The sequence below is a fragment of the Phocoena phocoena genome, chromosome 9, assembly GCF_963924675.1.
Source record: "Phocoena phocoena chromosome 9, mPhoPho1.1, whole genome shotgun sequence".
Taxonomy (NCBI): Eukaryota; Metazoa; Chordata; class Mammalia; order Artiodactyla; family Phocoenidae; genus Phocoena; species Phocoena phocoena.
This window is the reverse complement of record NC_089227.1, coordinates 98,916,569-98,942,273: the sequence shown is the minus strand read 5'-3', so window position 1 is coordinate 98,942,273 and position 25,705 is coordinate 98,916,569. Positions and strand designations below refer to the sequence as shown.

The following is a 25,705-nucleotide window of genomic DNA, read 5'->3' as shown; positions in this document are numbered from 1 at the left end:
ATTCTTTGGTAAGATGATTTCTAGGCATTAAATGTGTTGGGCTTTTCCCCTTGTATCATATATGTTTCATACCCTGCTACTTTACTGGGCTGTCCTTGATTGTGATAGTTTCTGCATAGATTCTTTTGCGTTTTCCAGCTGTAATTATCTACAGTTATGAATGGTTTTGCTTTCTTTCCAATCTTTGTAACTTTAACTACCTTCTCCTGTCTAACTGTATCTTCAGTGCATGTTAAATAATAGTGGTGCTAGGAGATACATTTCCTACTGCTCCTGGATCAGTTTTGGGAAATTACCCATTTCATTCCGATTTTGAAATTTATTTGTATAATTTGATCTGCATGTTCTAATAATTCTTTTAATTTCTTTTATTTCTTTGATTGTTCTTCTGTGTTTGATTCTTTTTTTCTTGAAGAGATTAAGAAGTGGTTTATATATTTTATTTAGAAAATCTGTTTTGTATATTTTTCCCTCAGAGAATCAGCTACTGTATTCGTTTTTACTGTTTTTCTGTTTGTGAATCTGATGTTTGCTTCATTTTCATTCTTTCCTCTTTTTTTGGATGTATTTTAACACAGTGAGTTGTCTCTAGAGCGCTGTTTCAACTTCTTTTAGGTTCCGATATTTGGTATTATTATTATTTTTTTTAAAGGAATTTGAGGGAATGTTTTGTATTTCCTTTAACTCATTGTTGAACGGAGACTTTTTTTTTTTTTTTTTCCTGCGGTACGTGGGCCTCTCACTGTTGTGGCCTCTCCCGTTGCGGAACACAGGCTCTGGACGCTCAGGCTCAGTGGCCATGGCTCACGGGCCTAGCCGCTCTGCAGCATGTGGGATCTTCCCGGACCAGGGTACGAACCCGTGTCCCCTGCATTGGCAGGCAGACTCTCAACTACTACGCCACCAGGGAAGCCCAAAGGGAGACTTTAAAACTTCATTGTGAAAGAGGCCTTTTTTGGATGTTAACTGTTTTTATTATTTCTGTGCTGGCAGCCTCACTGATGTTGGGCCTTACTTGTTATTTAGATGTTAGGGGTGTCTGCCACTTTTATCTCTAAGGAAGATGTTCTTTTTTTAAAAAAATTAATTAATTTATTTATTTTTGGCTGCGTTGGGTCTTCGTTGCTGCACGCAGGCTTTCTCTAGTTGCGGCGAGCAGGGGCTATTCTTCCTTGTGGTGTGCGGGATTCTCATTGCTGTGGCTTCTCTTGTGGAGCTCGGGCTCTAGACGCGTGGGCTTCAGTAGTTGTGGCACACAGGCTCAGTAGTTGTGGCACGTGGCCTCAGTAGATGTGGCACGTGGGCTCAGTAGTTGTGGCTCGCGGGCTCCAGAGCACAGGCTCAGTAGTTGTGGTACATGGGCTTAGTTGCTCCACGGCATGTGGGATCTTCCCAGACCAGGGCTCAAACCCGTGTCTCCAGCATTGGCAGGCAGATTCTTAACCACTGTGCCACCAAGGAAGTCCCGGAAGATATTCTGATGGCAGGGGATTGGCAGTTCATCTGGGCCAGAAGCTTGGTATCTGATCATGGATCTTTTCTATTAGAGGGACTTTAATCTCCAATACAGGCCTAGAGCATAGCTAGAATTGTATATTACAATTTATAAGTCTTTTACCTTTGCTTGAAAACCTTTAGATAAGATATTGCACCAAAATTCTTTAAGTTGCTTTTGAAATTAAAGAAAAAAAAAAGCCTTTAATATCCATGTTCTTTTCTTTTTGTGAAACTTTTAAGTATCTTGCTTTAATTTTCCATCTGATAATTTTCCTGATCAGGGAATTTTATATAATCTTCTCTCCAACCTGCCCATATTATACTTAGTTTGAAATATATTTTAATAATGTATTGCAAATACTAGTATTTTAAGATGTCTATTTGAAAAGATTATTTTCAGTATTCTGGAAGTCTAAAATAGTCAAGACTCTTAGAGGAAAACATAGGCAGAACACTCTATGACATAAATCACAGCAAGATCCTTTTTGACCCACCTCCTAGAGAAATGGAAATAAAAACAAAAATAAACAAATGGGACTTAATGAAACTGCAAAGCTTTTGCACAGCAAAGGAAACCATAAACAAGACCAAAAGACAACCCTCAGAATGGGAGAAAATATTTGCAAATGAAGCAACTGACAAAGGGTTAATCTCCAAAATTTACAAGCAGCTCATACAGCTCAGTATCAAAAAAACAAACGACCCAATCCAAAAATGAGCTGAAGACTTAAATAGACATTTCTCCAAAGAAGATATACAGATTGCCAACAAACACATGAAAGAATGCTCAACATCATTAATCATTAGAGAAATGCAAATCAAAACTACAATGAGATATCATCTCACACCGGTCAGAATGGCCGTCATCAAAAAATCTACAAGCAATAAATGCTGGAGAGGGTGTGGAGAAAAGGAAACCCTCCTGCACTGTTGGTGGGAATGTAAATTGATACAGCCACTATGGAGAACAGTATGGAGGTGCCTTAAAAAACTAAAAATAGAACTACCATATGACTCAGCAATCCCACTACTGGGTACATGGCCTGAGAAAACCATAATTCAAAAAGTCATGTACCACAATGTTCATTGCAGCTCTATTTACAATAGCCAGGACATGGAAGCAACCTATATGTCCATCAACAGATGAATGGATAAAGAAGATGTGGCACATATATACAATGGAATATTACTCACGCATAAAAAGAAACAAAATTGAGTTATTTGTAGTGAGGTGGATGGACCTAGAGTCTGTCCTACAGAGTGAAGTAAGTCAGAAGGAGAAAAACAAATACTGTATGCTAACACATATTTATGGAATCTAAAAAAAGAAAAGTCACGAAGAACCTAGGGGCAAGATGGGAATAAAGACGCAGACCTACTAGAGAATGGACTTGAGGATACGGGGAGGGGAAGGGTAAGCTGGGACAAAGTGAGAGAGTGGCATGGACATTATACACTACCAAATACAAAATAGATAGCTAGTGGGAAGCAGCCGCATAGCACAGGGAGATCAGCTCGGTGCTTTGTGACCACCTGGAGGGGTGGGATAGGGAGGGTGGGAGGGAGGGAGACGCAAGAGGGAAGAGATATGGGGACATATGTATAACTGATTCACTTTGTTATAAAGCAGAAACTGACACACCATTGTAAAGCAATTATACTCCAATAAAGATGTTAAAAAAAATAGGACATTTCTAGAAGAGGGAATTCTTTATATACTTAGTTTTCCTAAAGAATTGAAGTTGGAAATTCTGCTGAAGGAAATCTAGTCGTAAGAATGGTTCTCTTTAGCTAAATGCAATGTGGGATGAAGAATGGTACTTAAAAAATTTTATAAGTACTTTTATTATTAGCATGCTGACTTTTCCTTTATGGCCTGAATTTGTTCTCACCTTGGAGGCTGTATAATTGTGGCTTACGATGCTGATACTGTTACCTAGTCTTGACTTAGAGGCTTCTTCTGTCTCATCACCAGCAGAGGCTGCTGTCCTCATTTGTGTGCGTGTGTGTGTACAGATACATGTGTGTCTTCTTCAGTGAATTGGGGCAAAACTATCAGTCTCTAACTATAGTATGTACTAGAGGAGACATCCAGACTAAACACAGGTTTCACCTAAAGCGTGTCAGTCAGGATGTGCCTCTGGCTCAGGACGGTTTTGTTTTTGGATGGATGTAATTCCTTCTGCTTATGTGACCGTAATCTTCTAGTGCTCACTGTGTGTATTTTAGGGGTCTTCACCTGTGCAAAATGTAATTCAGTGCTAAATAAGTAATATGGTATCAGGCTCTTATTCTGGGAAAAACCAACTCACATACTTGAAACAGTCTGAGCCTTGAATTTCTATTTTAAAAACATAACTTTTTCTTCCTTCCCTCATCACTGTCTTCATTTCCCATTTAAGTTCTATGGATAGATGTATGGCTTTTTTTTTTTTTTTTTTTCGGTACGCGGGCCTCTCACTGTCGTGGCCTCTCTCGTTGCGGAGCACAGGCTCCGGATGCACAGGCTCAGCGGCCATGGCTCACGGGCCCAGCCGCTACGCGGCATGTGGGATCTTCCCGGACCGGGGCACGAACCCGTGTCCCCTGCATCGGCAGGCGGACTCTCAACCACTGCGCCACCAGGGAAGCCCGAAGTATGGCTTTTTACAAATATTTTTAAAATGATTTATTTCATGAATCTGTCACTTGTTATTATCCAGATTAATTTTCATCTTGTGTAATTCTGGATAGGGCATTTCTAGTATTTGCCTTTATTCGCTGTAAGCAAAGCCTCCCCAAGTTGTCTGAGGTTCTCGCTGCTGCGCTTTCATACTTGTTAGTATACCAGTGTGCTGGACTTTGAATTTTTCTGTTATATTATTTGGGAATGTTAAGTTTCAAACACTTTATCTTTCTAAAATGTGTTTTATCTGACCATTGTATTTTCCTGCAGAAAGGGTGCTGACTGTGCAGGCTCCTGCTGGGTTCTTGAATTGTGTGTGATTCAAAGAAATTGACTTGTAGTATTCCAAGGCTGTCCTCATTATCTTTTAAAACTGGTTTTTAACAATTGGTGTCCCATTCTTCTCCCCCACTTGACAAGCTGATTGCTGACCTTTCTGTGGAAATCGATAAATTGTAGATGTCAGAATTCTTTTGTAAAAAGAGGAAATCTGATTTCTATGTAGAGGATACATCAGTTGTTTCTATGGAGACATTCAAGACCCAAATAAATGTTTATAATTAGAGCTCAGGTGTTCTGGGGGAGACCTGAGGAGAATACATTGTGGAAATTCAATAAGAGCTTGAAGGAAAGTTCTGTAATGTAAACATTATTAGCAAAAGTGTAATGTAGTAATTGACTTTCTCCTTTGGAACTGGAGACATGAAAAAGTAATGTTATGTTCATGTGTAAAGGTAATGTTATTTATGTTTGGATATTTTATGTTTATTTTGCAGCTTTTCATGCGACACCCAACACTTACAAGCGGAAAAACACGGAGACGGCTCTGGACAACAAGCCTTGCGGCCCCCAGTGTTACCAGCACTTGGTAAGCGTGCACAGCGGGGCTCCAGAGGGAATTGGAGAAGTCTTAATTTTGAACTTCGGTGAGGTCTGTAAAGTCAGCGGTAACCTCACTGTTCCCATACTTTGGCCATATGATAGCAGAGGTTTCTCAGTCACATTTCTTGGTAGTGCTTACGTACTGCACATTCTAGTCTTTTGTTATCTCGCGTTATTCTTTATCTCTGTTAGTCTTTTCAGCAGCGTATGGAGGTCTTTAGGATCCAGGCCTCCTGTACCCACAGAGCTTACGAGAATGGGAAGCAGAGGACCCTTTTAAACCCCAGAAGTGCAGTAGTTCCCGGGCCTTGCTCAGAGCCATAGCCCTTCTTTGAGTTGTAGACCCACTGTAGTTGAGCTATATTATATATAGGCCCTGGAGAGGTTTTGTATGTTTATTTATTTTTTTTTAATGATGGAGAAAAGGTAAGGGTTTAGGAAAATATGAGGTAGAAAAGTTGTTTTTTACGGGTACTATCTTATTTTTACCATTTCCCCTCTTTGAACCAAGCCACTCCTACCTAGGAACTAAATGGGTATATATTGCCTGTTGGATTTTGGACAGAAGATTCATTGAATGGCACCTGCAGAAGGTATCCTATTTTTAAGCAATTTGGTTTTTGTAGAATGAAGTATAAAACTGTTGGCTGCTCTCAGACTTCTCCCTTCTATTGCCACTAAAAATGGAATTCTTGAGCACTGTTTTATATATAATATTCCTTACAAGGCAGAATTTTATTTGGCTCATCTAAAATGTGTCTGTGGTATCTCTATAATCCACGCCCTTCCCGTTGTTGTATACTTTCCGAGACTGGATTATTACACCTGGTAACGCAGAATGTAACCCTCACCGCCTTGTTCGTCGAGTTCCTTTCATGTCTTCCTGGGTTGTGCATCCCTCACAGGGGAAAAAAAAAATGGGATGTTTTACTTGTAAGGCAGAAAGTGAAAAGAGTGGAGTATGTGTACATGTTTTGTTTTCTTCTTGTATACTTTGAATATTACCTTAGAAAGGGACATGTTGGCTTAAGAAGCCCTGAAATAGCAAAGTGTGACTTTAGATGCACATTAGATGTGCGCTTCCTCTTAAAATTCACTTTTAAATAGACTGTTACCTAAAGTATATTTCTGTTTAACTCATAATCAGTTAATATAGAGCCGTCTTGCCTGATTTTGTGCTGCTCTGGCACTGTACGGAAGCCATATTTATCTTTCGCAAATCTTCAAACCCTCAAAAGCAGATAGAAAACAGTTGTATGTAGATGTGCGACTGTTTGTGCAAGCCGGATACTGTGATACATTTGACTAACGTGCTAACGCCATCCTTTTCTTTTTCTCCTCCGCCAAAATGAGCTGCAGAACTTTACCCTGATGTCTGCACTTTTCCCCCTTCGTAGGAGGGCGCGAAGGAGTTTGCTGCCGCCCTCACTGCCGAGCGGATAAAGACGCCCCCGAAGCGCCCAGGCGGCCGCAGGAGAGGGCGGCTCCCCAACAACAGCAGCAGGCCCGGCACCCCCACCACCAACGTGCTCGAGTCGAAGGACACGGACAGTGACAGGGAGGCAGGGACCGAGACCGGAGGGGAGGGCAACGACAAGGAAGAGGAGGAGAAGAAGGACGAGACCTCCAGTTCCTCAGGTGAGACGCGTCTGGTAACGGGGTCTTCCTGCTGCTCGGAGGGTTCATGTTGTCGAGGTTTGGGTCGTGTAAGGTGTTAGTTACTTCCCTCAGTTGGTTAGTTACAGACATGGTGAGAAACCCAGGAGCAGAGCTGTGTGGCTGTGACTCTTACTGCTCTCTTCTGGCCCACACCCAGCCCTCGCCTGTGGTGTTGATCTGTCTGGGTTACTTGCAAGTTGACCATCCGGTTTATTTTCACTCTTTGGGTCACTTTCCTTTTTCCAGCTTTCACAAGGGCATGATGAAATTCTCATCACTCAGTTGAATACTCTTGACGCTCTGTGGGTAGTTTTGGTTAGGAGAGAGAATTAGAACCACTGACTAGTATGTTATGGATTGTCTTTTCAGCCCTATGTTACACCATAAGTAATAGTAGGGTAACCCCATTTGCTTTCATTTTAGCAGGCTGAGCTAAAGGGAGCCCGCTCTCATGGTTTCCATGGGGGAAAAGCTTACTGATACTTCCTTCCCTTTCCCTTTCCTTCCTCCCATTGCTGTTTCTTGACCATTGCTTAACTTTGGTTTCGTAGAAGCGAATTCTCGGTGTCAAACACCAATAAAGATGAAGCCCAACGCCGAGCCCCCCGAGAATGTGGAGTGGAGTGGCGCTGAGGCCTCCATGTTCAGGGTCCTCATCGGCACGTACTACGACAATTTCTGTGCCATCGCCAGGTTGATTGGGACCAAAACATGTCGACAGGTGAGCATGCCTGATAAAAATACTGTCAGCTTCAGATGGAGAAACGTGGTCACTGTCCAAACACGAACATTCGTGGTTAGTAAACTGCTGTTCCTCTGAAAAGAGGTGTAAAACATTTTTTTTTCACTGAGAGGATACTGAAAGGAAATTACTCGTTCAACTTTAGATGTTTTAGGTTAGCTGGCAGTGGGTCCTATCTTATTTTATTATTCATTCGTTTGTTTTTTGGCCACGCTGCATGGCACATGGCATCTTAGTTCCCCAAACAGGGATCGAACCTGTGTCCCTTGCAGTGTAAGTGCAGAGTCCTAACCACTGGACAGCCAGGGAATTCTGGCAATGGGTTTTAAAAACCAGGAACGATTTAGATTTAGCCTCATGACTCTCAATAAGAGTGTAATCGCAGCAGCGTCACAGGACAGACAAATAGTTTCTGGTGGGGATGAGCAGGAGACTGGTTTGCTTAAACAGACGGTCCTCACGGCCCTGTGACCTTGCCTCTTGTCAGGTGTATGAGTTTCGAGTCAAAGAATCCAGTGTCATAGCGCCAGCCCCCGCCGAGGACGTTGACACCCCTCCCAGGAAGAAGAAGAGGAAACACCGGTGAGTCTGCGGCGTGATGGGGAGGCCGCTGCGGGCCTGGCGCTCATGAGGGCAGTGGTGGCTCCACTCCGTCGATTAGGAAAGAAGCTTAAGTGGCCTCAGAAGTAGACCTGTGGGGTCTTGTGTCCGTGGGCATTTGCTGGCATTTTTCTGTAAGAACACAGTGGCTGTCAGGAGATTTGGTGTGCTGAGTCATAAAAATTTTATGATTACTATGCTACATTTTGGTTACGAAGAATTACTGAGTAGCTTCTGCAGTGAAGGCTGCATAAACCCTTACTTGGCATTCGTGTGTGGATCTTGGGAGGCTGTGAGCTCTGGGCCGGTTTTCACTCTAGGAGCCTGAGTTTTCCACGCCCACCCTGCCATCGGCCTGGGTGAGCGAGTGACGGGGGCAGTGAAGGTGTCAGGCCGGCTCGGATGTGTGGAGGCTGGATGGACTACTTGCTGTAACCACCACCCGGTCCTTTTTTTCTTTTTAGAGAGAAACATAGTTGGGTGTTGGGTAAGGGAACATCTAAATTATGCTTCAAAAATTGTCTACAGCTTAATTTAGGCTTTAGTAGACGCCTCTGCATTTTTTGCTTGGATTCTCTCTGACCGTGTAGCTCAGTTGAAATGGTGCAAGAGTCCAGAAATTGGAGCAGGTGTGCTGTGCCGGTACCATCCACACTAGAATAAACCTGCCCCAGGGGGCCGGGCTGGCTGGCTGAGGCCACAGCCCTTAGGCTGTTCCCACGTTGCTCCACACCTGCGCCAGGTGTGAGCGGGGTGGCGTGTGACTCCTCTTTCATAGTCACTTGGATTACGAGCCCTGCCGCGTTCATGGCACAGGTTGACGCGTTCACGTTGCGCTTGTCGGCGTGTGGCTGACCGTGCGTCCCAGGGTCACGGGGGTGATGTTTCCCTCCTTTGTGTTTTGCAGGTTGTGGGCTGCGCACTGCAGAAAGATACAGCTGAAGAAGGGTTGGCATCTTTCCGTTCAGCTTCATTAGTAACTCAGGGTCTACTTCTCGTGTCTTAGAATAGTAATTGGATTAGAGTTTGGGATATTCTAATATAACCGACTTCGGTGCACTGAAGTTTAATGCACAGAAGTGCATTAAACGGAGGCCGTCTGTTGATTAATTTCCAGTCGGTTAGAGGAGAACGACTCTGGGAACCTGACTGAGGTGTGTGTGACAGTGCCCCGGGGTTCCCGAGCTCTTGGCGGGTGGGGCTCATTTCTGCTGACCTCTTGTAAACAGTGTGTGTGACGTTGCAGACACGGAAAGACAACCCGCTAAGCTCGGAGGGCCACGGGGAGAGCATGTGCTTGTCGGGCGTGTGCTCCCCTTGCCGCTCTCTGGACTGACGTGGTGCTGTTTTCTCTGTGCAGACGGCTCCTCCAACCATGTTTACAACTACCAGCCCTGTGACCACCCGCGGCAGCCTTGCGACAGCTCGTGCCCTTGTGTGATAGCCCAGAATTTTTGTGAAAAGTTTTGTCAGTGTAGTTCAGAGTGTAAGTATGTTGTCTTGATGTGATTACGTGAGAATTCAATAGGCCGTTGGTCAGCAATTTAAAACTGTAACCTCAATTGGCACAAGGACACGGCAGCTCCTGCATGCTGTTCCCTTTGGGAAATTCACTTACGCCACGAGCATGCATGGCGCCCAGGAGTGGCGCTGGGCCTCTTTCCAGCCAGCCTCCTGGCTGACGCGGGTATGTGGGCAGGTTTAGGCGAATGTGGGTTAAAGGAGCTTTTATTTTTTCCCCCTTGATCATTTAACTTAAATCATAGTAGAGTTGACACAGAATGGAAGGGGACTCTAGAAATAGCTACCCAAATACTTTTTGGACACCAGAAACTGTTAAGAGTTAGGTGGGTTTAGTCTTCAGAACACAGGCATGTGTAGCATCAGGGTAGTGACTAATGATTTGATGAAACTGCACTGAAGCCTGGATACCAAGGAAGCACCTAGAACTCTGACTATCGGAGTGGTTGAGATCCATGGATATTACGTAGTCCAAATCCTTCCTTCACACCTGTTTTATAAATCAAAGAACTGTAAGTACACATGCCATCTAACAAACAAAAAAGGGGGGACAGGAACTCAGTGATCTCCTTCAGGATGGACAGCTTCAGCTTTCCTGTTACTTCCCTTTCCTCACGTGTGCGGTGGGATAATACAGTTGTCGTGAGGCCTCCGTGCATTAATCCGGGCCTTAGCGCCAGACTTGAGCTGCACCATTAGGCAAGGTTTTCGTCTGACGAAGAACATCTCTCTGAAGGTCAGAACCGCTTTCCGGGATGCCGCTGCAAAGCCCAGTGCAACACCAAGCAGTGCCCGTGCTACCTGGCTGTCCGAGAGTGTGACCCCGACCTCTGTCTTACTTGTGGAGCTGCTGACCACTGGGACAGTAAAAACGTGTCCTGCAAGAACTGTAGCATTCAGCGGGGCTCTAAGAAGGTAGGGCGGGATCGTTGTTGGTGGGCTTCCGAGAGATGTCAAAGTCAGGATGGTCTTAGACCGTTTAGCTGGGGCAAAAAAGTGATTATTGAATGGTACAGCTGATAAAAGGAAAATGGTTGATTTTTCTGTAGAATAGTTTGGTATAGGATGAACCAGTCAACCCTGAGAAGCAGCTGTTAATGGTATCGGATTTGAATAAGAGGTATTTTTCGAGTTGTTTAATAGATAATTCGATTTTCTTTTTTAAGTTTAGTTAATAGAACAAGTGGTTTATCTAGTCTCCTTAGAGCAAATCAGTGGTGTTCCTGTCAGAACAGAGAGACCCATTCTTATCAAATAGTATTCTGGGTTCCTTTTTGCACAGAGTAGAAGATGGGACTTCCCACAGTAGTTTCTGTAATAACCTTGAAAATAACACAGGCAGGAATTACATAACTGAAGCCTGGGCATTGCATGGACTTGACTTGTTGCAACCAGGGAGTTTATTGTTGACCAAAAGAAACTTAGTTTTTTAAGGTAGTTTTTAGGGTACTATCAGTTATCTTGGTTTTTAGGGTACTATCAGTATCTTGGTTTTTTAAGGTAGATGATAGGTTATCTTAGTTTTTAGGGTACTATCAGTATCTTGGTTTTTTAAGGTAGATGATAGGTTTCTTCAGTTAATCATTTTTATAATAATAGCTGACATTTATTATTTAATATAGAGCAGGCCCTGGTCTAAGCACTTTGTGTATTAACTCATTAGTCTTCCTAACTCCCTGAGTTAGGAATAATCGTTAAACCCAACCTTCTGAGACTTGTCAGGAAAGGAGCGGGAACTCAGCCAGGCGTTCCGGCCCCGGACCCTGTGCCGTGAGTGACCACCCCGTGTGCACACGGCACGCTCTCTCTTAGGGTCGTGAACTAGTGAACTAGTGTGTAAATTAACTGAGATCGCTGTACTGTCAGTCCTACTCTACTGGAAGTTCTGTTTATGGCACTGGCTTTATATTTTTGACTGTGGCCAAAACGCCTGCTATCAGGCGTTCAGACGGTTTTACTCTAGGTCCTCACATCACAGTGATGCTGGCGTGGTTTCCCGGGGACACCCATTCAGCCCTGAGAACTCCCATTTCTCCCTCAATCCTGTACTTTCCCACTGTATGATAAAAACCCCTCCTTCAGTTTGTTCAGAAAGTGGATAATCCTCATGGTGACATGTCTTTCTACACATCTTCTACCTCCTAAAACAGAAAACTGTGTAGATACTTTTTACCAACGGGGTTTCATTTGCTTAACGGTATTTAGCTGGCCAGGAAGGTACTTGGTTAATTCTTCCCCGACAGGGAGTGTAGGCTGAGTCAGAACAAGCATAGATCGGTAACCTGGGGATCCAGGAGTCTTTTTCGAGGCCACGAGGATACTTGGAATGAAAGCGTAATAATGAGCCACGATGGACTAACGGTAGAAGCGACAGCAGTGATCAGCCATCTTGGCATCCGCTAAGAACAGAATGCTGGCCCACGGGATCGTGCCACCCCTCGTGGTGGTGTTTCGTGCTGTCGTGAGGAAGGGCTGTGGAAGGATGCGCCCAAGAGAAAAGTGCCCTGGAGGGAAGGGCAGCGCTTCGGGAGGAATAAAAGCTGGTGAAGAGCCAGGAGAGGGCCCCACGGGGGCTGGGACTGGACCCGGAGGAGGTATAGAGGCCGCCTTGGGGAGGTGCAGGGGGCACGCACGGACAGAGGGGGAGCAAGGGGTCCCTGTGTGACAGGCACGTTGCACGTGAAGTCCAGGAAGTCAAGGGCGGAAGGACGGACAGGGAGGCAAATGGTGCAGCATGTCAGGATGCCTCGTGCAAGGACCGCCGTCGGAGGGACTCGCACCAGCATAGGTGACGTCGTATTTCTGAGAGAGACAGAGGATACTTAGGCTCTGTACTTGATTTACAAAAACCAAAACGTGGTTCTTGCAGTTTGTCAAGCCCTTTGGTAACGCGGGGGAGCTTACCTCTTCCCCCACCTGTGGTTGAATTACCCTGGTTCATCCCATGTCTGATTTGTCCATCTTCACTCCCCTCTGATTATATGACTGTGTTTATTATTCTCTAGCATTTACTGCTGGCACCATCTGATGTGGCAGGCTGGGGGATTTTCATCAAAGATCCTGTACAGAAAAACGAATTCATCTCGGAATACTGTGGAGAGGTAAGGCACAGCCATCCAGTTGCAGACAGAGGGATGCTCACGGGCGTCATCTGTACTCGCTTTGCTTTGGACTGATTTTCATTGGGCAAGTCCGTTGGGTTTGATGAGAAGTGAATTTAAAATGCCTTTTCAGCTTGGGCTTGTGGGTTTGGTTGGTTTGGAAGTTAAGCTACACGGCTTCAGTCCTTGTCACAGTTAGCTTTTATCACCTGGGGACAAGGGGGAGAACAAGAGCTTGAAAATGAGGAGTCTGTCCTACTTAATCCACAGCCTAGTTGATAAGGACCTAAGTTAGGAAAAACCCTGGGGCTGGCTTCATTGTGCGATTAACCCACCCGGTTTGTATTTTGTACTGAGTAAAAAAACTTTTGTTCATCACTTTCTCCAAGCATAGTTACTTTAAATGTGGAAGTATTCAATATTTCTAAGTTAGAGTCCTTAAAATATCACTGTTTTTGACAAAGAGAGAAACTGGCCACAGTGACCCCTTCAAGGTCCCAACTGTTCCTGATGAGCTGGTGTGTGTTCTCCTACCAGGCTCACCTGTTGCAAAACCTCCCCCACGTCCTTCCTTTCAGATTATTTCTCAAGATGAAGCGGACAGAAGAGGGAAAGTGTATGATAAATACATGTGCAGCTTTCTCTTCAACTTGAACAATGGTATGTTGATGAATTAGAGTGCATTTGCTTCCCGGGTTGCACGGGCCCCTTCTGGTGGCTTGAGTATCAGAAACGACATTAGGGGCCCCCAGTGTCTACAGGGTTGGAAGGAGCCCCCGGCCTGGGCTAAGGAATGGGCTGTTTGCTGGGAAGCCAGCCAGGTTGGATGAGTGTAACTTGGGGGCGGAGGTGGAGGCTCCCTGAGCCGTAGGGGGTTCTGTGTGCAGGGAGAGATCGCTGCCCCGGCCCCGGGCCGCTCCTTGGCTTCACTGCCTGGCTCTCCTCTCGTGCCCCTCTTGCCACAGGTACCAGTCGGCTGGGCCCACCTCCTCCGGTTAGTGCCTCTGACCTGGGAAGGGTGTGGAGCAAGGCCTCGTGCAGCATCTCCACGACGTCCCTGGGGGTCCTCAGAGGACAGGGAGGGTAGAGGGCGCTGCGTGCAGATGCTGATCCTGGGTGGAAAGCTTGTGGTGTGGCCCGGTCCCCGCTGGGGGTGTGCATGTCCCACCCAAGCTCTGCAGGGGGGGGTCTCTCAGCTGAAGCAGGTAGAGTGGGTTCTTCCATGAATGTGTTCCATAAATGGGAATAATGAAAAAAACTAATAATTTAAAATGTGAAGGGAAGAATTTAGTTAGATTTTATTTTCTGCCATGCTTTGGTCAGTAACACATACTTACAGCTGATACAACTGTCTGGAATCACTGATGAATTTTTACCTAGAGAACATTTTCTTCCAAATGTCATTTCATACTAGGTGAAGTTGGTTGAATGATTTGCTTTTGAAGGCAAACCCTGAAGAAGTATAACCAGTTGTATTTCCAGAATCACGATAACTTTGTGTTTACTGAGCTGTGTAGCTGAAATTGTTTACCGGATTGTGCTTATTTTTTCTCTTTAGATTTTGTGGTGGATGCAACCCGCAAGGGTAACAAAATTCGTTTTGCAAATCACTCAGTAAATCCAAACTGCTATGCAAAAGGTAGGTGTCCCCGGAGGTGGAGGTGCCGCAGGCTGACCTGAGTGGTCTGGGTTGACACTTGTTACGTGAACGGTCAGCAGCTCTCCTGCGCCGACCTCACTGACCCCGGCGTCTCTCTCTGCAGTGATGATGGTTAACGGCGATCACAGGATAGGGATTTTTGCTAAGAGAGCCATCCAGACTGGTGAAGAGCTGTTTTTTGATTACAGGTTGGTAACAGTACATTTCTAGAGTCACCCAGGGCTTTTCCTCTCTGGTCCAGCTCCAGGCTGGGGCTTCTGTCGTTAGAGGGACAGAGTTCTGGTCGTTATTTGTCATGGGCAGTGGTGGGAGTTTGGTAACGTAGTTTCCATTATACAAGTAATGCTTTAACATACGTCAAAAAAACCACAGAAAGCTGCATTTTTACCTTTGGGGGTCCTTTCTGCGGGAAAAGGCACGCCGGCCGGCAGTCTCTACTGTCAAGCTCTGGGGGATAAACTGACAAGTTCTGTAATTTTTATTTAAATGCACTCAGACGACTGTCTAGTTAAACGAATCCTGTGGCTGAATGTACATCCCATCCAGAAGCTGTTTCTCGAGTGCTGAGTTGTCGTAAACTGGGGCCCGTGTGTAGCCGCTTTCAATGGCAAACTGCGGCACAGCTGAAGGCGAGATCTACCCAGATCTTTAGTGGGAGGTTACGAAGCCACAGCCCCCCTAGCTCTGAGTGAGGGGCAGCTGGTAGACCTTCCTTTGGGTGCTGTGTAGGTTCCAGCCGGCAGTGGAGGTCGCAGGTGCCTCTTGTGGCCTCTGTCCCGTTCTTTCTTCAAGGGGGTGGGGGGGGGCGGGGCATGGCCAGCTCTGGCTGCTCCTGGGCCCTGTGGACTAAGGGCCCAAGTCAGGGCTCTGCCGCATCGCAGTTACTTTGCCTTCCCCGTGTTAGGCCTGCCTTCGCTGGAGGATGGTTTCAGGGGCACAGGGCTGGCTGGGGAGAGTACTGGGGAAGGGTTGTACTACCAGTTCCGTCCACTTTGCAACTGGAATTGGCCCAATGATGCAGCTGTGTAACAGGGTGCGTGTGTGCTTTTCCTTGTGGACGTGTGAGTGCAGCACACTCAACTAAGCGGACTGGGTTGTGCTGGATCTCACCCCGGGCTGGAGGGCACTCGCCCCGGGCTGGAGGGCACTCACTCACCCCGGGCTGGAGGGCACTCACTCACCCCGGGCTGGAGGGCACTCGCCCCGGGCTGGAGGGCACTCGCCCCGGGCTGGAGGGAGGGCACTCACCCCGGGCTGGAGGGCACTCACTCACCCCGGGCTGGAGGGCACTCACCCCGGGCTGGAGGGCACTCACCCCTTTTTCTTGCTGTTTGTTTCAGATACAGCCAGGCTGACGCCCTCAAGTACGTGGGCATCGAAAGAGAAATGGAAATCCCTTGACGTCTGCTACCTCCCCCCTTCTCCTCTTGGAACAGCTGCCTTAGCTTCAGGAACCTCGAGTACTGTGGGCGATTTAGAAAAAGAAAATGCAGTTTGAAATTCTGAATTTGCTAAAGTACTGTAAGAATAATTTATAGTGATGAGTTTAAAAATCAACTTTTTATTGCCTTCTCACCAGCTGCAAAGTGTTTTGTACCAGTGAATTTTTGCAATAATGCAGTGTGGTACATTTTTCAACTTTGAATAAAGAATACTTGAACTTCTCCTGGTCCTTGTCATCTGTCACACAGCTTCCTCAGCTGATTTTAGAAAAGGACGACTGAGTCTAATGGGAAAAACATTTAACTCCTTTGCTTTTCCAGTAGCCATCCTACTGAAATCTTGGTTTCACTAATACTGCCTATTTATTAGGCAAGTTAATACCAAATATAACAAATATACGCCTACATATAAACATACTACCAATAATACACGTTACAATTTAATAAGGGACTCCCTGCTGGCATCTGAGGCCAGGGTGGGGCACGTCCCCGGCTGCTGAGAGGCCTGCAGCTACGTACCCGCTAAGCCTCGTTCTCCACGTGAAACAACAGACAATCGGATGAAGCGACTTCTGAGAACCGCTCTAGCTCTAAATCCCACGAGTCTAGGTACAGCCCTTCAGATACGACGGGGATATAGCCAGACTAGGTTCATACCTCCTTGAAGAAGTAATAAGAACACCCTCTTTCTTACGTCCCAAGGAGGTGGCGCTGCTCCTCGGGCCAGGCGGCGGTGGCACAGTGACGCCGTCGTGGTGGGAGAGCCCAAACGGCTGTCGTCAGCCCGGGTGTGTAGCTGCCTCTTCTAGAGTTTGGTATATTTTCATCGGTTTATAACGTGGTAGTGGTTAACGGGAAGCTCAGTCAAAACTCACCTTCCTCTGCAGTTACACAGATGCTGAGAAGACTGGTTTCCACCGCATCCATGCACAAGCCATAGCCACCCGAGTCCTGGCATACAGTTCCTGGGCCCCTTGGCTTTGGCAGCGAAGAGACCCGGCCTTGGGGGCTAGTCTCGTGTGTCATTCTTCTCTGCCACCCTGCTGGGATGTCCTGTCCCCACGCCCCACCCAGGAAGCAGGACCTGCACTCGGCCGCCTGTCACTGACCTGTTCACAGAGGGTCACCCCGCGTTTGCCTGATCACCGCATCTCGCCCTTGGCACTCAGCCCCAGCGGAGCCCGTCTGTTCGCTGCTGCACGTGGGCCTGTTCAGGACGCCCCAGGGATGACTTGCCCCCAACAGCAGCTACTGACAGAGCTCATTCCAGCCACAACTTTTCTACTATGTGTAGCTCCCGACCTGTCCCCAGACGCCAACACCGGGAGGTGGGTCCTTGAGTTCAGGTAGGTTCTGCTCGTTTAATACACCAGAGACCCAAATGCAGCAGAAAGACAGCAGGTGTACTGAGGGACGGCAGTCCTTGCGAGCACCAGCTGGTGTGTATTCTCGGTGCACAGCAGGCTTTGTACCCTGATTTGCAATGTACCTCCAGTAACCTACCCACTGACCTCGTGGACACAGAGATTCTGACCAGAAACGCTGTTGACACGCAGCCACGGCTACATCCCATGTGATCAAGAGCGTCCTTAGGTCCAGGCAGCTCTAGATCTTCCTTTATCTGTAATGGGGGAAAAGAGCACAGAGCTTGACACAATGTATTCAAATACCCAGTTAACAGAGAAAATGGGCAAAAGCTAAGTTTAAGTACGTGCTTTTCTCCCTTCCCCTTGCTCCCCTCACCGAGGTGGTAATTGACTTTGTATGTGGGTAAGCCTGGTGGTTAGTTCCCTACCAGGGAAAACAGACGCCTAAGTAGGATGAGATGAGTGTAACGAGTTATCACAAGATATGGATACGTTTCAAATAGTTTCCATGGTTTAGGGATACCACCCATTGTTCATTGAGGATAAAGAACCCGACAACAGGCTGCCCAGCTGGTCAGTGTCTGTAGTCCTGAAGCTTTTCCCCTGATGGTCATGAGGGCCCACATGTCTGACCGCAGTCCTGATGTCCAAATACAGGCAGCACCTCAGCCTCAGAGTAAACTGCCCCAGGCAAATCTGAAGGCGCCATGACAACACGGTTCCGTGTGTCTAAATTCTCTTCAATATTCTGTAATTTATAAAAAATTTATAATTATCTACCTGGAAACTGCTTCCTCTTTTTTTATTTTTTGGCTGTGCTGGGTGACATACAGGATCTTAGCTCCCCCGGCCAGGGAGCGAACCCGTGCCCCCTGTGGTGGGAGCGTGGGAGTCCTAACCCCTGGACCGCCGGGGAAGTCCCGCTAATTATTTTTTGATATTGTCTGAATCATTCACCCTCCAGCCTTCACTGAATCCAGTCAGTGACTCAAAAGTCCCGATTTCCACCTCTGCCCCCGCACCCACCAAAAGTCAACTAACATCGTGTAATTTCGATTTGTAGATGGGTCGTCAAGAGGGATTTCACATGTGGACGTTTTGAAGAACGTAAGTATTCTGCCGGAAGTTGTGTGAGCTTTGGGCTCTTACTGGAATAAGCTCAAATAAATGCTTGCTTGTTCCTCCAACCTGTTACAAGCAATTCCAGTGACGGGTGTATGTAGCACCTGGTGTTAGAAATGGTCCAATACATCAAACCCGCACAGCTTTTGGTATGTGAACCGCACCTCCAGAAAGAGGTTTTATAAAAAACCATCCACACTCACCTATTATGACCAGGTCACTGTGCTGCTACTGGAGATGAAATTCGTGTAAATAAAATCAAATCGTCCAGACAAGCTACTGCCATTCCTAAAAAAAAAAAAAAAGAAATTGTCTTCATTAGAAGGGGGATTCAGTTCAGATGGGTCAGCATGTTGGATTTTTTCATCTGGGTGTGGTAAAATCTTAAATTTCTTTCAAAGGAAAATTAGATACCTCAACAAATAGGTGGGCCATCTTAAAATGCTCCGTCAGTACAAATATTTTAAATTCCGGTGCCTCTTGGTCCTGCATCTCATTCTCCCTGCACCTGTTACTTAGGCCTGTACTTTGGCGTCCCTGGCTGCTTCTCACAAAGGCACTGCCGGGTGACTGCCTGGCAGTTTGCATTAACGCAGACGTGAGGTCCAAGAGCCCAGCCCAGGAGAGAGAGGCCCCACCTTGCCTGCTCCCCTCCCAGGCGAGAGGAAATGGTTCCCTCAGACCACAGTACCACAGTGATAGCCTGGAACATGGTTTTCCTTCAACCGACCAACTCCTGTGGGTTCTGCCAGGGCTGCCGTCCACCATCCCTCCCCCAGGGCGTGGACTTCCTGTAGCAGCTGTGCATCAAACGGCTTTCAGAAGGCCTGGGCATTTGTCCCTAAGTAGGTTCGGAAGATACTTACTATTGAAGTTACCCTGAAAAATGCAGGAAACTCAATTCTCATGGCTTATATTTGGAGGCCTTGGCCATCCTTGTTAGGCTAGGATATGGTTTAGGGAATAGAGGCACAAAGTCTTGAGCTGCTTTTTATTCCACACCCATTAAACAGGACAGTTACCAAGTGTGAGGGGGGTGGGGCAGGTACAGGTACTGAATCTGAGGATGGGAGGGAACCACCCAATCACCTACCGTCAGTCTGCCTTTGCCCACAGATGTCCTAGGTCTTACCAAAGGCACTCTTCATCCTGGAGGAACTCGAGACAGCAGCAAAATCTCATTAAAATTTACCTTCCCACTCTCGATGAGACTCAGACACAAGCTGGGCAACCGGCTCCGTGGTGGTTACTTACAGCAGGTTAGTCGCGGAGGCGGATGGACTGCTGAGAGGAGAAGCAGAGCTGTGGTCTCAGCCGGGACTCGCGGGCAGTGAGGCCGTCCTCGGAGCCCCAGGGCACTGCTGGATCTGGGGGGAGGAGGGATGGTCCCCTGGGGTGGTGGCAATGCTCTTTGCCTGGTTCACACTGGGAATCTTTTATGATTGTTTGAAAGAGAAGAATGTACTAGAAAAACAAAGAGTGGACACCATTACACCAGTGCTTAGTCTATTACTACTACTCCTTGTAATAACCTGTTTAACTTTTAATTTTTTAAAACTAACCTGTTACGTGCCAGATTGGTCCAAGAAACTGTAAGGACTTAGCTTTGGCGTCTTCCTCCGGCCCTGCTCTCGGAACCTGGCCTCCGGGCAGGTAGGGACCGCACAGGTGTGGACAAACATGTTCACGTCTCACGTCGCGGGAGTTGCCTGTGGTTTATGGGGACCACGAAGCTCCCGAGACTGAGCCTTCCCCGGGGCCTCTGCTCCCACCTCCTGTTCCTTCTGTCCTCGGGCCGGGAAGTGACCGCCTGGGGGCCGAGTGACAGTGGTACATCGCCAACCCCAGGACCGCGGATGAGGAGTGACTGTCCTTTGAACAACTGGTCGGAAGCAGGAGGGAGGCGCTGGTGGTAGACACGGTCCCCAAGCCGCACTCGTGACCAGCGCCCGGGAACAGGGGCCACTCTTCCCACGGGAGGTGTCGGGATGACCCCGTCCAGCCTTGCAAGTGTCCACAGAGAAGCCATGGGAGGCGCTGAGGCCTGGGAGCTGCCGTTCAGTCGCTGGAGGAAATCGCGGGGCTGAGCACAAGCGTCGAGGAGAAAAAGACGACAAAGGGCTTAAGATGGGAAGAGCTTACAAAGGCCAATCTCAGGAGGGCAGCCCTTGGGGCCTCAGGAAGACACTGGGAATACCCGTTTGCACAATCATTATGTCTTTTATTTACATATAGAAATTAGTAAAACTTAAAAACAAAACCAAATGCGACTTGTACAGAAATCCTTTAATTTTCTTTATTTTCACACATTAAAAAATGAAACACACTATACAAATGGTTTTTCATAGCGGATTACACGTGGGTCCATTCAGACCTGCTCTCCAGGCGCTGCCGGCCTCCGAAGGGCCGCCCGGCCGGCCGCTGTCATTCACGTGGCCAATGGGTTGATTGGATGCAGAAGCATGCAGCCCTCAGCGAGGAAGGTTCCATCCCCTCTGGTCTTAAATTAGCTTAAATGGCGTCGGTGTCCGTATTTACAGACGTGAAGTGTGGCGATCCTGAGCAGTTCTCATCGCCCCGAGCCCGCGATGGGAGCCTGGGCCTCGGGCCGAGCAGGAGGTCCGCGTGGCGCCGCCGCCGCCGCCGCCGCCGCCTCGTCTCCATCCTTCCCACGGGATGAGGGGCTGCGCCGCGGTCAGACCCCTCCAGGAGGGTTAGGCCAGGTAACTGTAGGTGTCCTTTTCACCATCCACTCGCTCCAAATATTCCTTCTCGATCAGAATGTCAATGCATTTCTGGGCGCCATTTTTAGAAGAGGAAGAGGTAGTGAAAGGGAAAGAAAAACATGTTCAGGGTCGGAACGGAGACGGACCTCCCTCCATCCCTGGGGCACCGCCGCCTCCCCGCCTGGAGCCCCGCCCCCGCGGCTCCCGTCCAGCCGCACCCGCCCCGCGGTACCTGCCGCCCAGTTTCTGTTTGAAATGACGGCAACCAGTGTGCCGTGTGTGCCCAGGGGCCGCGGGCCACCCAGGGGACCCAGAGCAACGAGCCACACATCCATGGAGACCGCCTCCCCGGCGGGCTCGGCAGACGCGGGAGGGCGGGACTCTCAAGACCCTCTGGGCAGAGTTCAAGGCGGCAAAGTGCTTTCCGGCGTAGGACACACGCGGCGGTGGTGACACCAGGGCGTGGCTACCGGGCCGGGAGGGAGCGCGAGGCTCGATCGCTTTGCCAAGGTCAGCAAGCTGAATGCTGAGGATTTTGCCCTTCTCTGTGTTCGCGCTTCAATAAAACGTTGAAAAATTCATCCTATTTTCTTTTGCAGAAACCTATTTTAGTTGACTAAGCCAAGTTCCTTCTTCGCGACACAGCGATCAACCTAGTTGGTGCCTCTTTCGGCTTCTGAAATGTAATTCTTGTACCTTAATTACTGGGACCCGAGGCTTGAACCTTGAGGACAGCTGGGTCAGCACTTCTCCAAGTAACTGCTGGTGCTTCAGAACCTTCCTCATTTTCATAATTCTCACAATAGCCGCCTGTGTGACCAAGGAAAGAAAAACAAATGTGTTTAACAGAGTTATAAGAACTTAGCCGTAATAATTAAGAAGAACTAGCAACAAGGCTGCCAAACACGCGGAGAACTACGATTTCCTAACAGGTAACAAGCACAGCGCAGGGCGGAGCGGGCAGGGCGCCGACTCCATCTACTTAAGTTTCAGCGCCAACACAACGAACATTAAAATGTTTCGGTCTTATGAGCAGCAATTTTAGCAATTTAACCCAAGTAGAAGACACTTTTAAAATGAGAAAAAGTTCAGTCTTCGAAGCCACGGAAGCCGCCTGACCCTGCACTAAACAACTTTCCCTCCCTCCCATCTTAGTAACTCACCACAGGTATTTGCGGTCATCTATTTCATCGATTATTCCATCTACTCCATCCAGAACCATCCATCATCCTGGCCACCACTCCCAAGTCACAGGACACACAGCCCAGAGGAAGCGCCACCCCAGCCGCGGTGGCCACCTCCCACACGAGGGGACAGGCACCCAGTGTCACCTGGATCAGAAGCTTGCGATCTTCCTCGATGTTTTTGTGTGTGGTTTCTTGTTCCTGCTTCTGTTCCGTTTTCATTGGCACATTGATGTTAACCCTTAATTTCTTACTGTCAAGAAAATCGAGGAAACCAATCACTATTGTTTTAAAAGGCACGCAGTAAAGGCTTCTTTCTGTTTTCAATCTTTAAGAGGTGCTTTGCTCCCCGGACGGAGGGTGGAGAGTGTGACCGACCGTCTCCCGCTTCCCTGCCACACTCATCTCTCTGAAAAGCCCCTAGCTCTCCGCAGGGCGGGTTCCTGCTCTGCCAGCAGCAGGACGTCTGTATCGCAGGAAATTCAGTCCTTAACCTGCTCTCCCAAACTCTGTCAAGTGAAATAAAATCAAGACACTGGGACACAGAGGTCCAAACTTTCCAGGCGAGCCATTTAAGGAGACTTATTTATTTGCCAATAGAAGAAAAACCCCAAAACTGAAAGAGTCAAATGGAGACCCACCCAGGATGGGTCAGAGGGAATCAGGACCCTGTCAAAGGCCTGCCAGGCCTGGCACCGTGCTCACAGCCCCCCATCTGAGGTGACACCAGTAAGTGCACTGGGGGTCAGGGGATAAGTCTACGGCCTAGGACCGTCTACTTGTTAGATTTTCCTTACTTTTTATAACCAAGATATAATTTTATTAAGGTATCTGGCTTCAATTCCACCTCATCAACATTTGCATTTTCATCTTCCAAGACCTATAAGAAAACAACTGTTACTACGTAATCTCAGGAAAAGGCTTTCTTCTAGCTTAACATAAAAAGTACACAAACGTACCAATAACTTTGACTTCAATAAAATCTGTAGGACTTGTGCCAAAATGTCCTGCAATTAAAGAGAAAAGAGAAAATGCATTTTTCTTTGTAATAAGAACCACAGCCCCAGTCCCACAGTCCATTCTTCTATGGAAAAATAATAGTCACTGAAGTAGAATATGCCCGGAGGAAAAAGAGCGATGGTGCCTCTTACAGGGTCCCCAAAACCTACTCCTAAAAGTGAAATCAACCCCTTTCTGCTCTTGATCACCCAGTATTAAAACTGACAATTCTACTACAAATATTAGAAATCGTGCATAACTGATTTCTTTGACTAAATCTTCTTAGATGCCTGACGGCGCATCTTGAACACTGATCACCGCAAAGAATGAGCAGAGGGAGTGTCATGGGCCCGGACACGACGGACAACACCGTCTGCTCACAAACAGGACGGGGATGGTGCCCGCCACCCTGCCGCTGACCCACCTTTGGTGAACTCTAAGCCCGTCGTGTGGCCTCTGGGCCGCTTCCTCCCCCCAAGAGCGGGTGGTCAACCGATTCTCAGCTCTCCTTTAGCTCCACAGCTTCCCGATCCCATGGAATCGGACAGTCACCAGGCCGCTCACATGCGCAGCCCCTCCTCCCTGGACGGAAAGGGCCGCCCCCCACGTAAGGGAAGCCCATCCTGGTCACGGAGAGCTGGAGAGGCCTCTAGTGTGGTGACTGGCCCGGAGTCCAGGGCAGGATGAGGACGCTGCTTGCCACGCCCGGGGCACGGATGCAGAGGCTGCCTTCCTGAGCCAAGCTGACTCCTATTGTGGAGGGCAGGGGAGGGGTCAGCCCCTCACGGGGAGCCGGCTCTGCACTAAAAACTGGCTCAGGGGCCGGTGGGGAGCTCAGCTCCGAAAAGCAGGTCCCCGACTGAGGGCAGAGCCCCACACCAGGATCTGGGGGCAACCTAAGCCTCCACCCTAACGGAAGCCTCCTCCTTCTGGTGAGGAGTGAGGAATGAAGAACGCTCCTGCGTGCAGAGAAGCAGATTCGTTTTGTTATTAGAAACTGAGAATGTATTCTGGACTAACTTGAAGCAGGACTCAAAAATAAATGGCTTTCCTAATTCACATTCTATGAGGCCAGTACTAGCCCGACACCAAAACCAGACAAAATCGTCAAAAGAAAATGGCAGACCAATTTCCTATGAATAAAGATGGAAAAATCCTCAAGAAAATTCCAGCAAACATATAAATTCCAGCAGCATATAAAAAGCATTATATACCATGACCAAGTGGTATTTATCCCAAGAATGCAAGGGTGATTCAACATTAAAAAAAAAAAAAAAAATCAACATAATGCACCATTATTAATAGACAAAAAGCACATAGTTATCTCAATGCAGTAGAAAAAGCATTTGAACAGAATCCAACACTCTTTCATAATAAAAACACTAAAACCAAAACGAAACTAAACAAAACAAAAAACTAGGAATAGAAGGGAATTTCTTCAGTCTAGTAAACAGCATCTAAGAGAAACTTAAGTGACTGTAAGGCTTCCCCCAAGATCAGGAACAAGACAAGGATGCCTGTTCTTACCACTTCTATTCAACAATGTACTGCAAATTCTATCCAAAGCAATTAGGCAAGAAAAATAAATAAAAGGCATTCAAATAGGAAAAGTAAGTAGTAAAACCATCTGCATCTGCAGATGACATGGTCACATATTAAAAAAGCCCTAAAGTATCCACACAAAAAATGTTAGAATAAATGAGTTCAGCAAGGTTGCAGGATACTAGTTCAATACATAATTATATTTCTACACACCAGCAATGAACAAACAATTCCATTAACAATAGCATCAAACTTAAAATACTTAGGAATAAATTTAACCAAAGAAGTGTAAAGGCTTCCATAATGAAAACTACCAATATGAGACACAGTTTAAAAAGAATAAAAGACAGTCCGAATCAATGGAAAGACGTCCATGTTCACAGAAGACTTCATATTGTTAGGATGGCAATTCTCCTTCCAATCTACAGATTTAATACAATCCCCATCCTAATTCCAACTGCCTTTTTTGCAGAAACGGACAAGCTGATTCTGAAACTCATATGGACCCAGAATAGCCAACACAATCTTGAAAAAGAACGAAGTTGGATGTCCCAATTCCAAGACTTACTACAAAACAACAGTAACCGAGACAATGTGGTACTGGCATAAGAATAGACATTTAGATCAGTGGAGAAGAATTGAGAATCCAGAAAGAAACCCATACATCTATGGCCAATTGATTTTGACAGGTTGCTAGTACGAACCAATAGGGAAAAAACATGTACAAAAATATCCAATCACTATGTTGTACACCTGAAGCTAATGTATTAATTTCCACTTCAATAAAAAGTCAGGGCTTCCCTGGCGGCGCAGTGCTTGAGAATCCGTCTGCCAATGCAGGGGACACGGGTTCAATCCCCTGTGGGTCCGGGAAGATCCCACATGCCACGGAGCAACTAAGCCCGTGTGCCACAACTACTGAGCCTGCGCTCTAGAGCCCACGAGCCACAACTACTGAGCCCGTGTGCCACAACTACTGAAGCCCACGCGCCTAGA

The 25,705-nt window shown here is 47.2% G+C and overlaps 2 protein-coding genes across 7 annotated transcripts in view; one reads left to right on the top strand and one right to left on the bottom strand.

Moving 5' to 3' along the window:
• Positions 1 to 15,991, top strand: part of EZH2 (enhancer of zeste 2 polycomb repressive complex 2 subunit) — a 63,023-nt gene extending 47,032 nt beyond the window's left edge. For 3 of the 6 annotated variants that reach the window (XM_065884028.1, XM_065884030.1, XM_065884027.1), the window contains 12 exons: positions 4,939 to 5,030; positions 6,442 to 6,682; positions 7,255 to 7,424; positions 7,933 to 8,027; positions 8,953 to 8,993; positions 9,406 to 9,531; positions 10,303 to 10,481; positions 12,572 to 12,667; positions 13,246 to 13,327; positions 14,226 to 14,306; positions 14,431 to 14,515; positions 15,668 to 15,728. In XM_065884028.1, the coding sequence (XP_065740100.1) occupies positions 4,939 to 5,030; positions 6,442 to 6,682; positions 7,255 to 7,424; positions 7,933 to 8,027; positions 8,953 to 8,993; positions 9,406 to 9,531; positions 10,303 to 10,481; positions 12,572 to 12,667; positions 13,246 to 13,327; positions 14,226 to 14,306; positions 14,431 to 14,515; positions 15,668 to 15,728 (1,349 nt within the window). Of the gene's footprint in view, positions 1 to 4,938; positions 5,031 to 6,441; positions 6,683 to 7,254; positions 7,425 to 7,932; positions 8,028 to 8,952; positions 8,994 to 9,405; positions 9,532 to 10,302; positions 10,482 to 12,571; positions 12,668 to 13,245; positions 13,328 to 14,225; positions 14,307 to 14,430; positions 14,516 to 15,667 lie in introns of all 6 variants that reach the window. The other 3 variants (XM_065884029.1, XM_065884026.1, XM_065884032.1) reach the window with 2 other exon arrangements.
• A 4,532-nt stretch (positions 15,992 to 20,523) lies between these two features.
• The window catches only part of CUL1 (cullin 1), a 105,840-nt gene continuing 100,658 nt past the window's right edge, over positions 20,524 to 25,705 (bottom strand). Inside the window, exons 18-22 of the mRNA XM_065884352.1 lie at positions 23,128 to 23,175; positions 22,966 to 23,048; positions 22,316 to 22,421; positions 21,681 to 21,794; positions 20,524 to 21,053 (exon numbers count right to left, since the gene is read on the bottom strand). Coding sequence (XP_065740424.1) covers positions 20,973 to 21,053; positions 21,681 to 21,794; positions 22,316 to 22,421; positions 22,966 to 23,048; positions 23,128 to 23,175 — 432 coding nt within the window. The 3' untranslated portion in view covers positions 20,524 to 20,972. The remainder of the gene's footprint in view (positions 21,054 to 21,680; positions 21,795 to 22,315; positions 22,422 to 22,965; positions 23,049 to 23,127; positions 23,176 to 25,705) is intronic.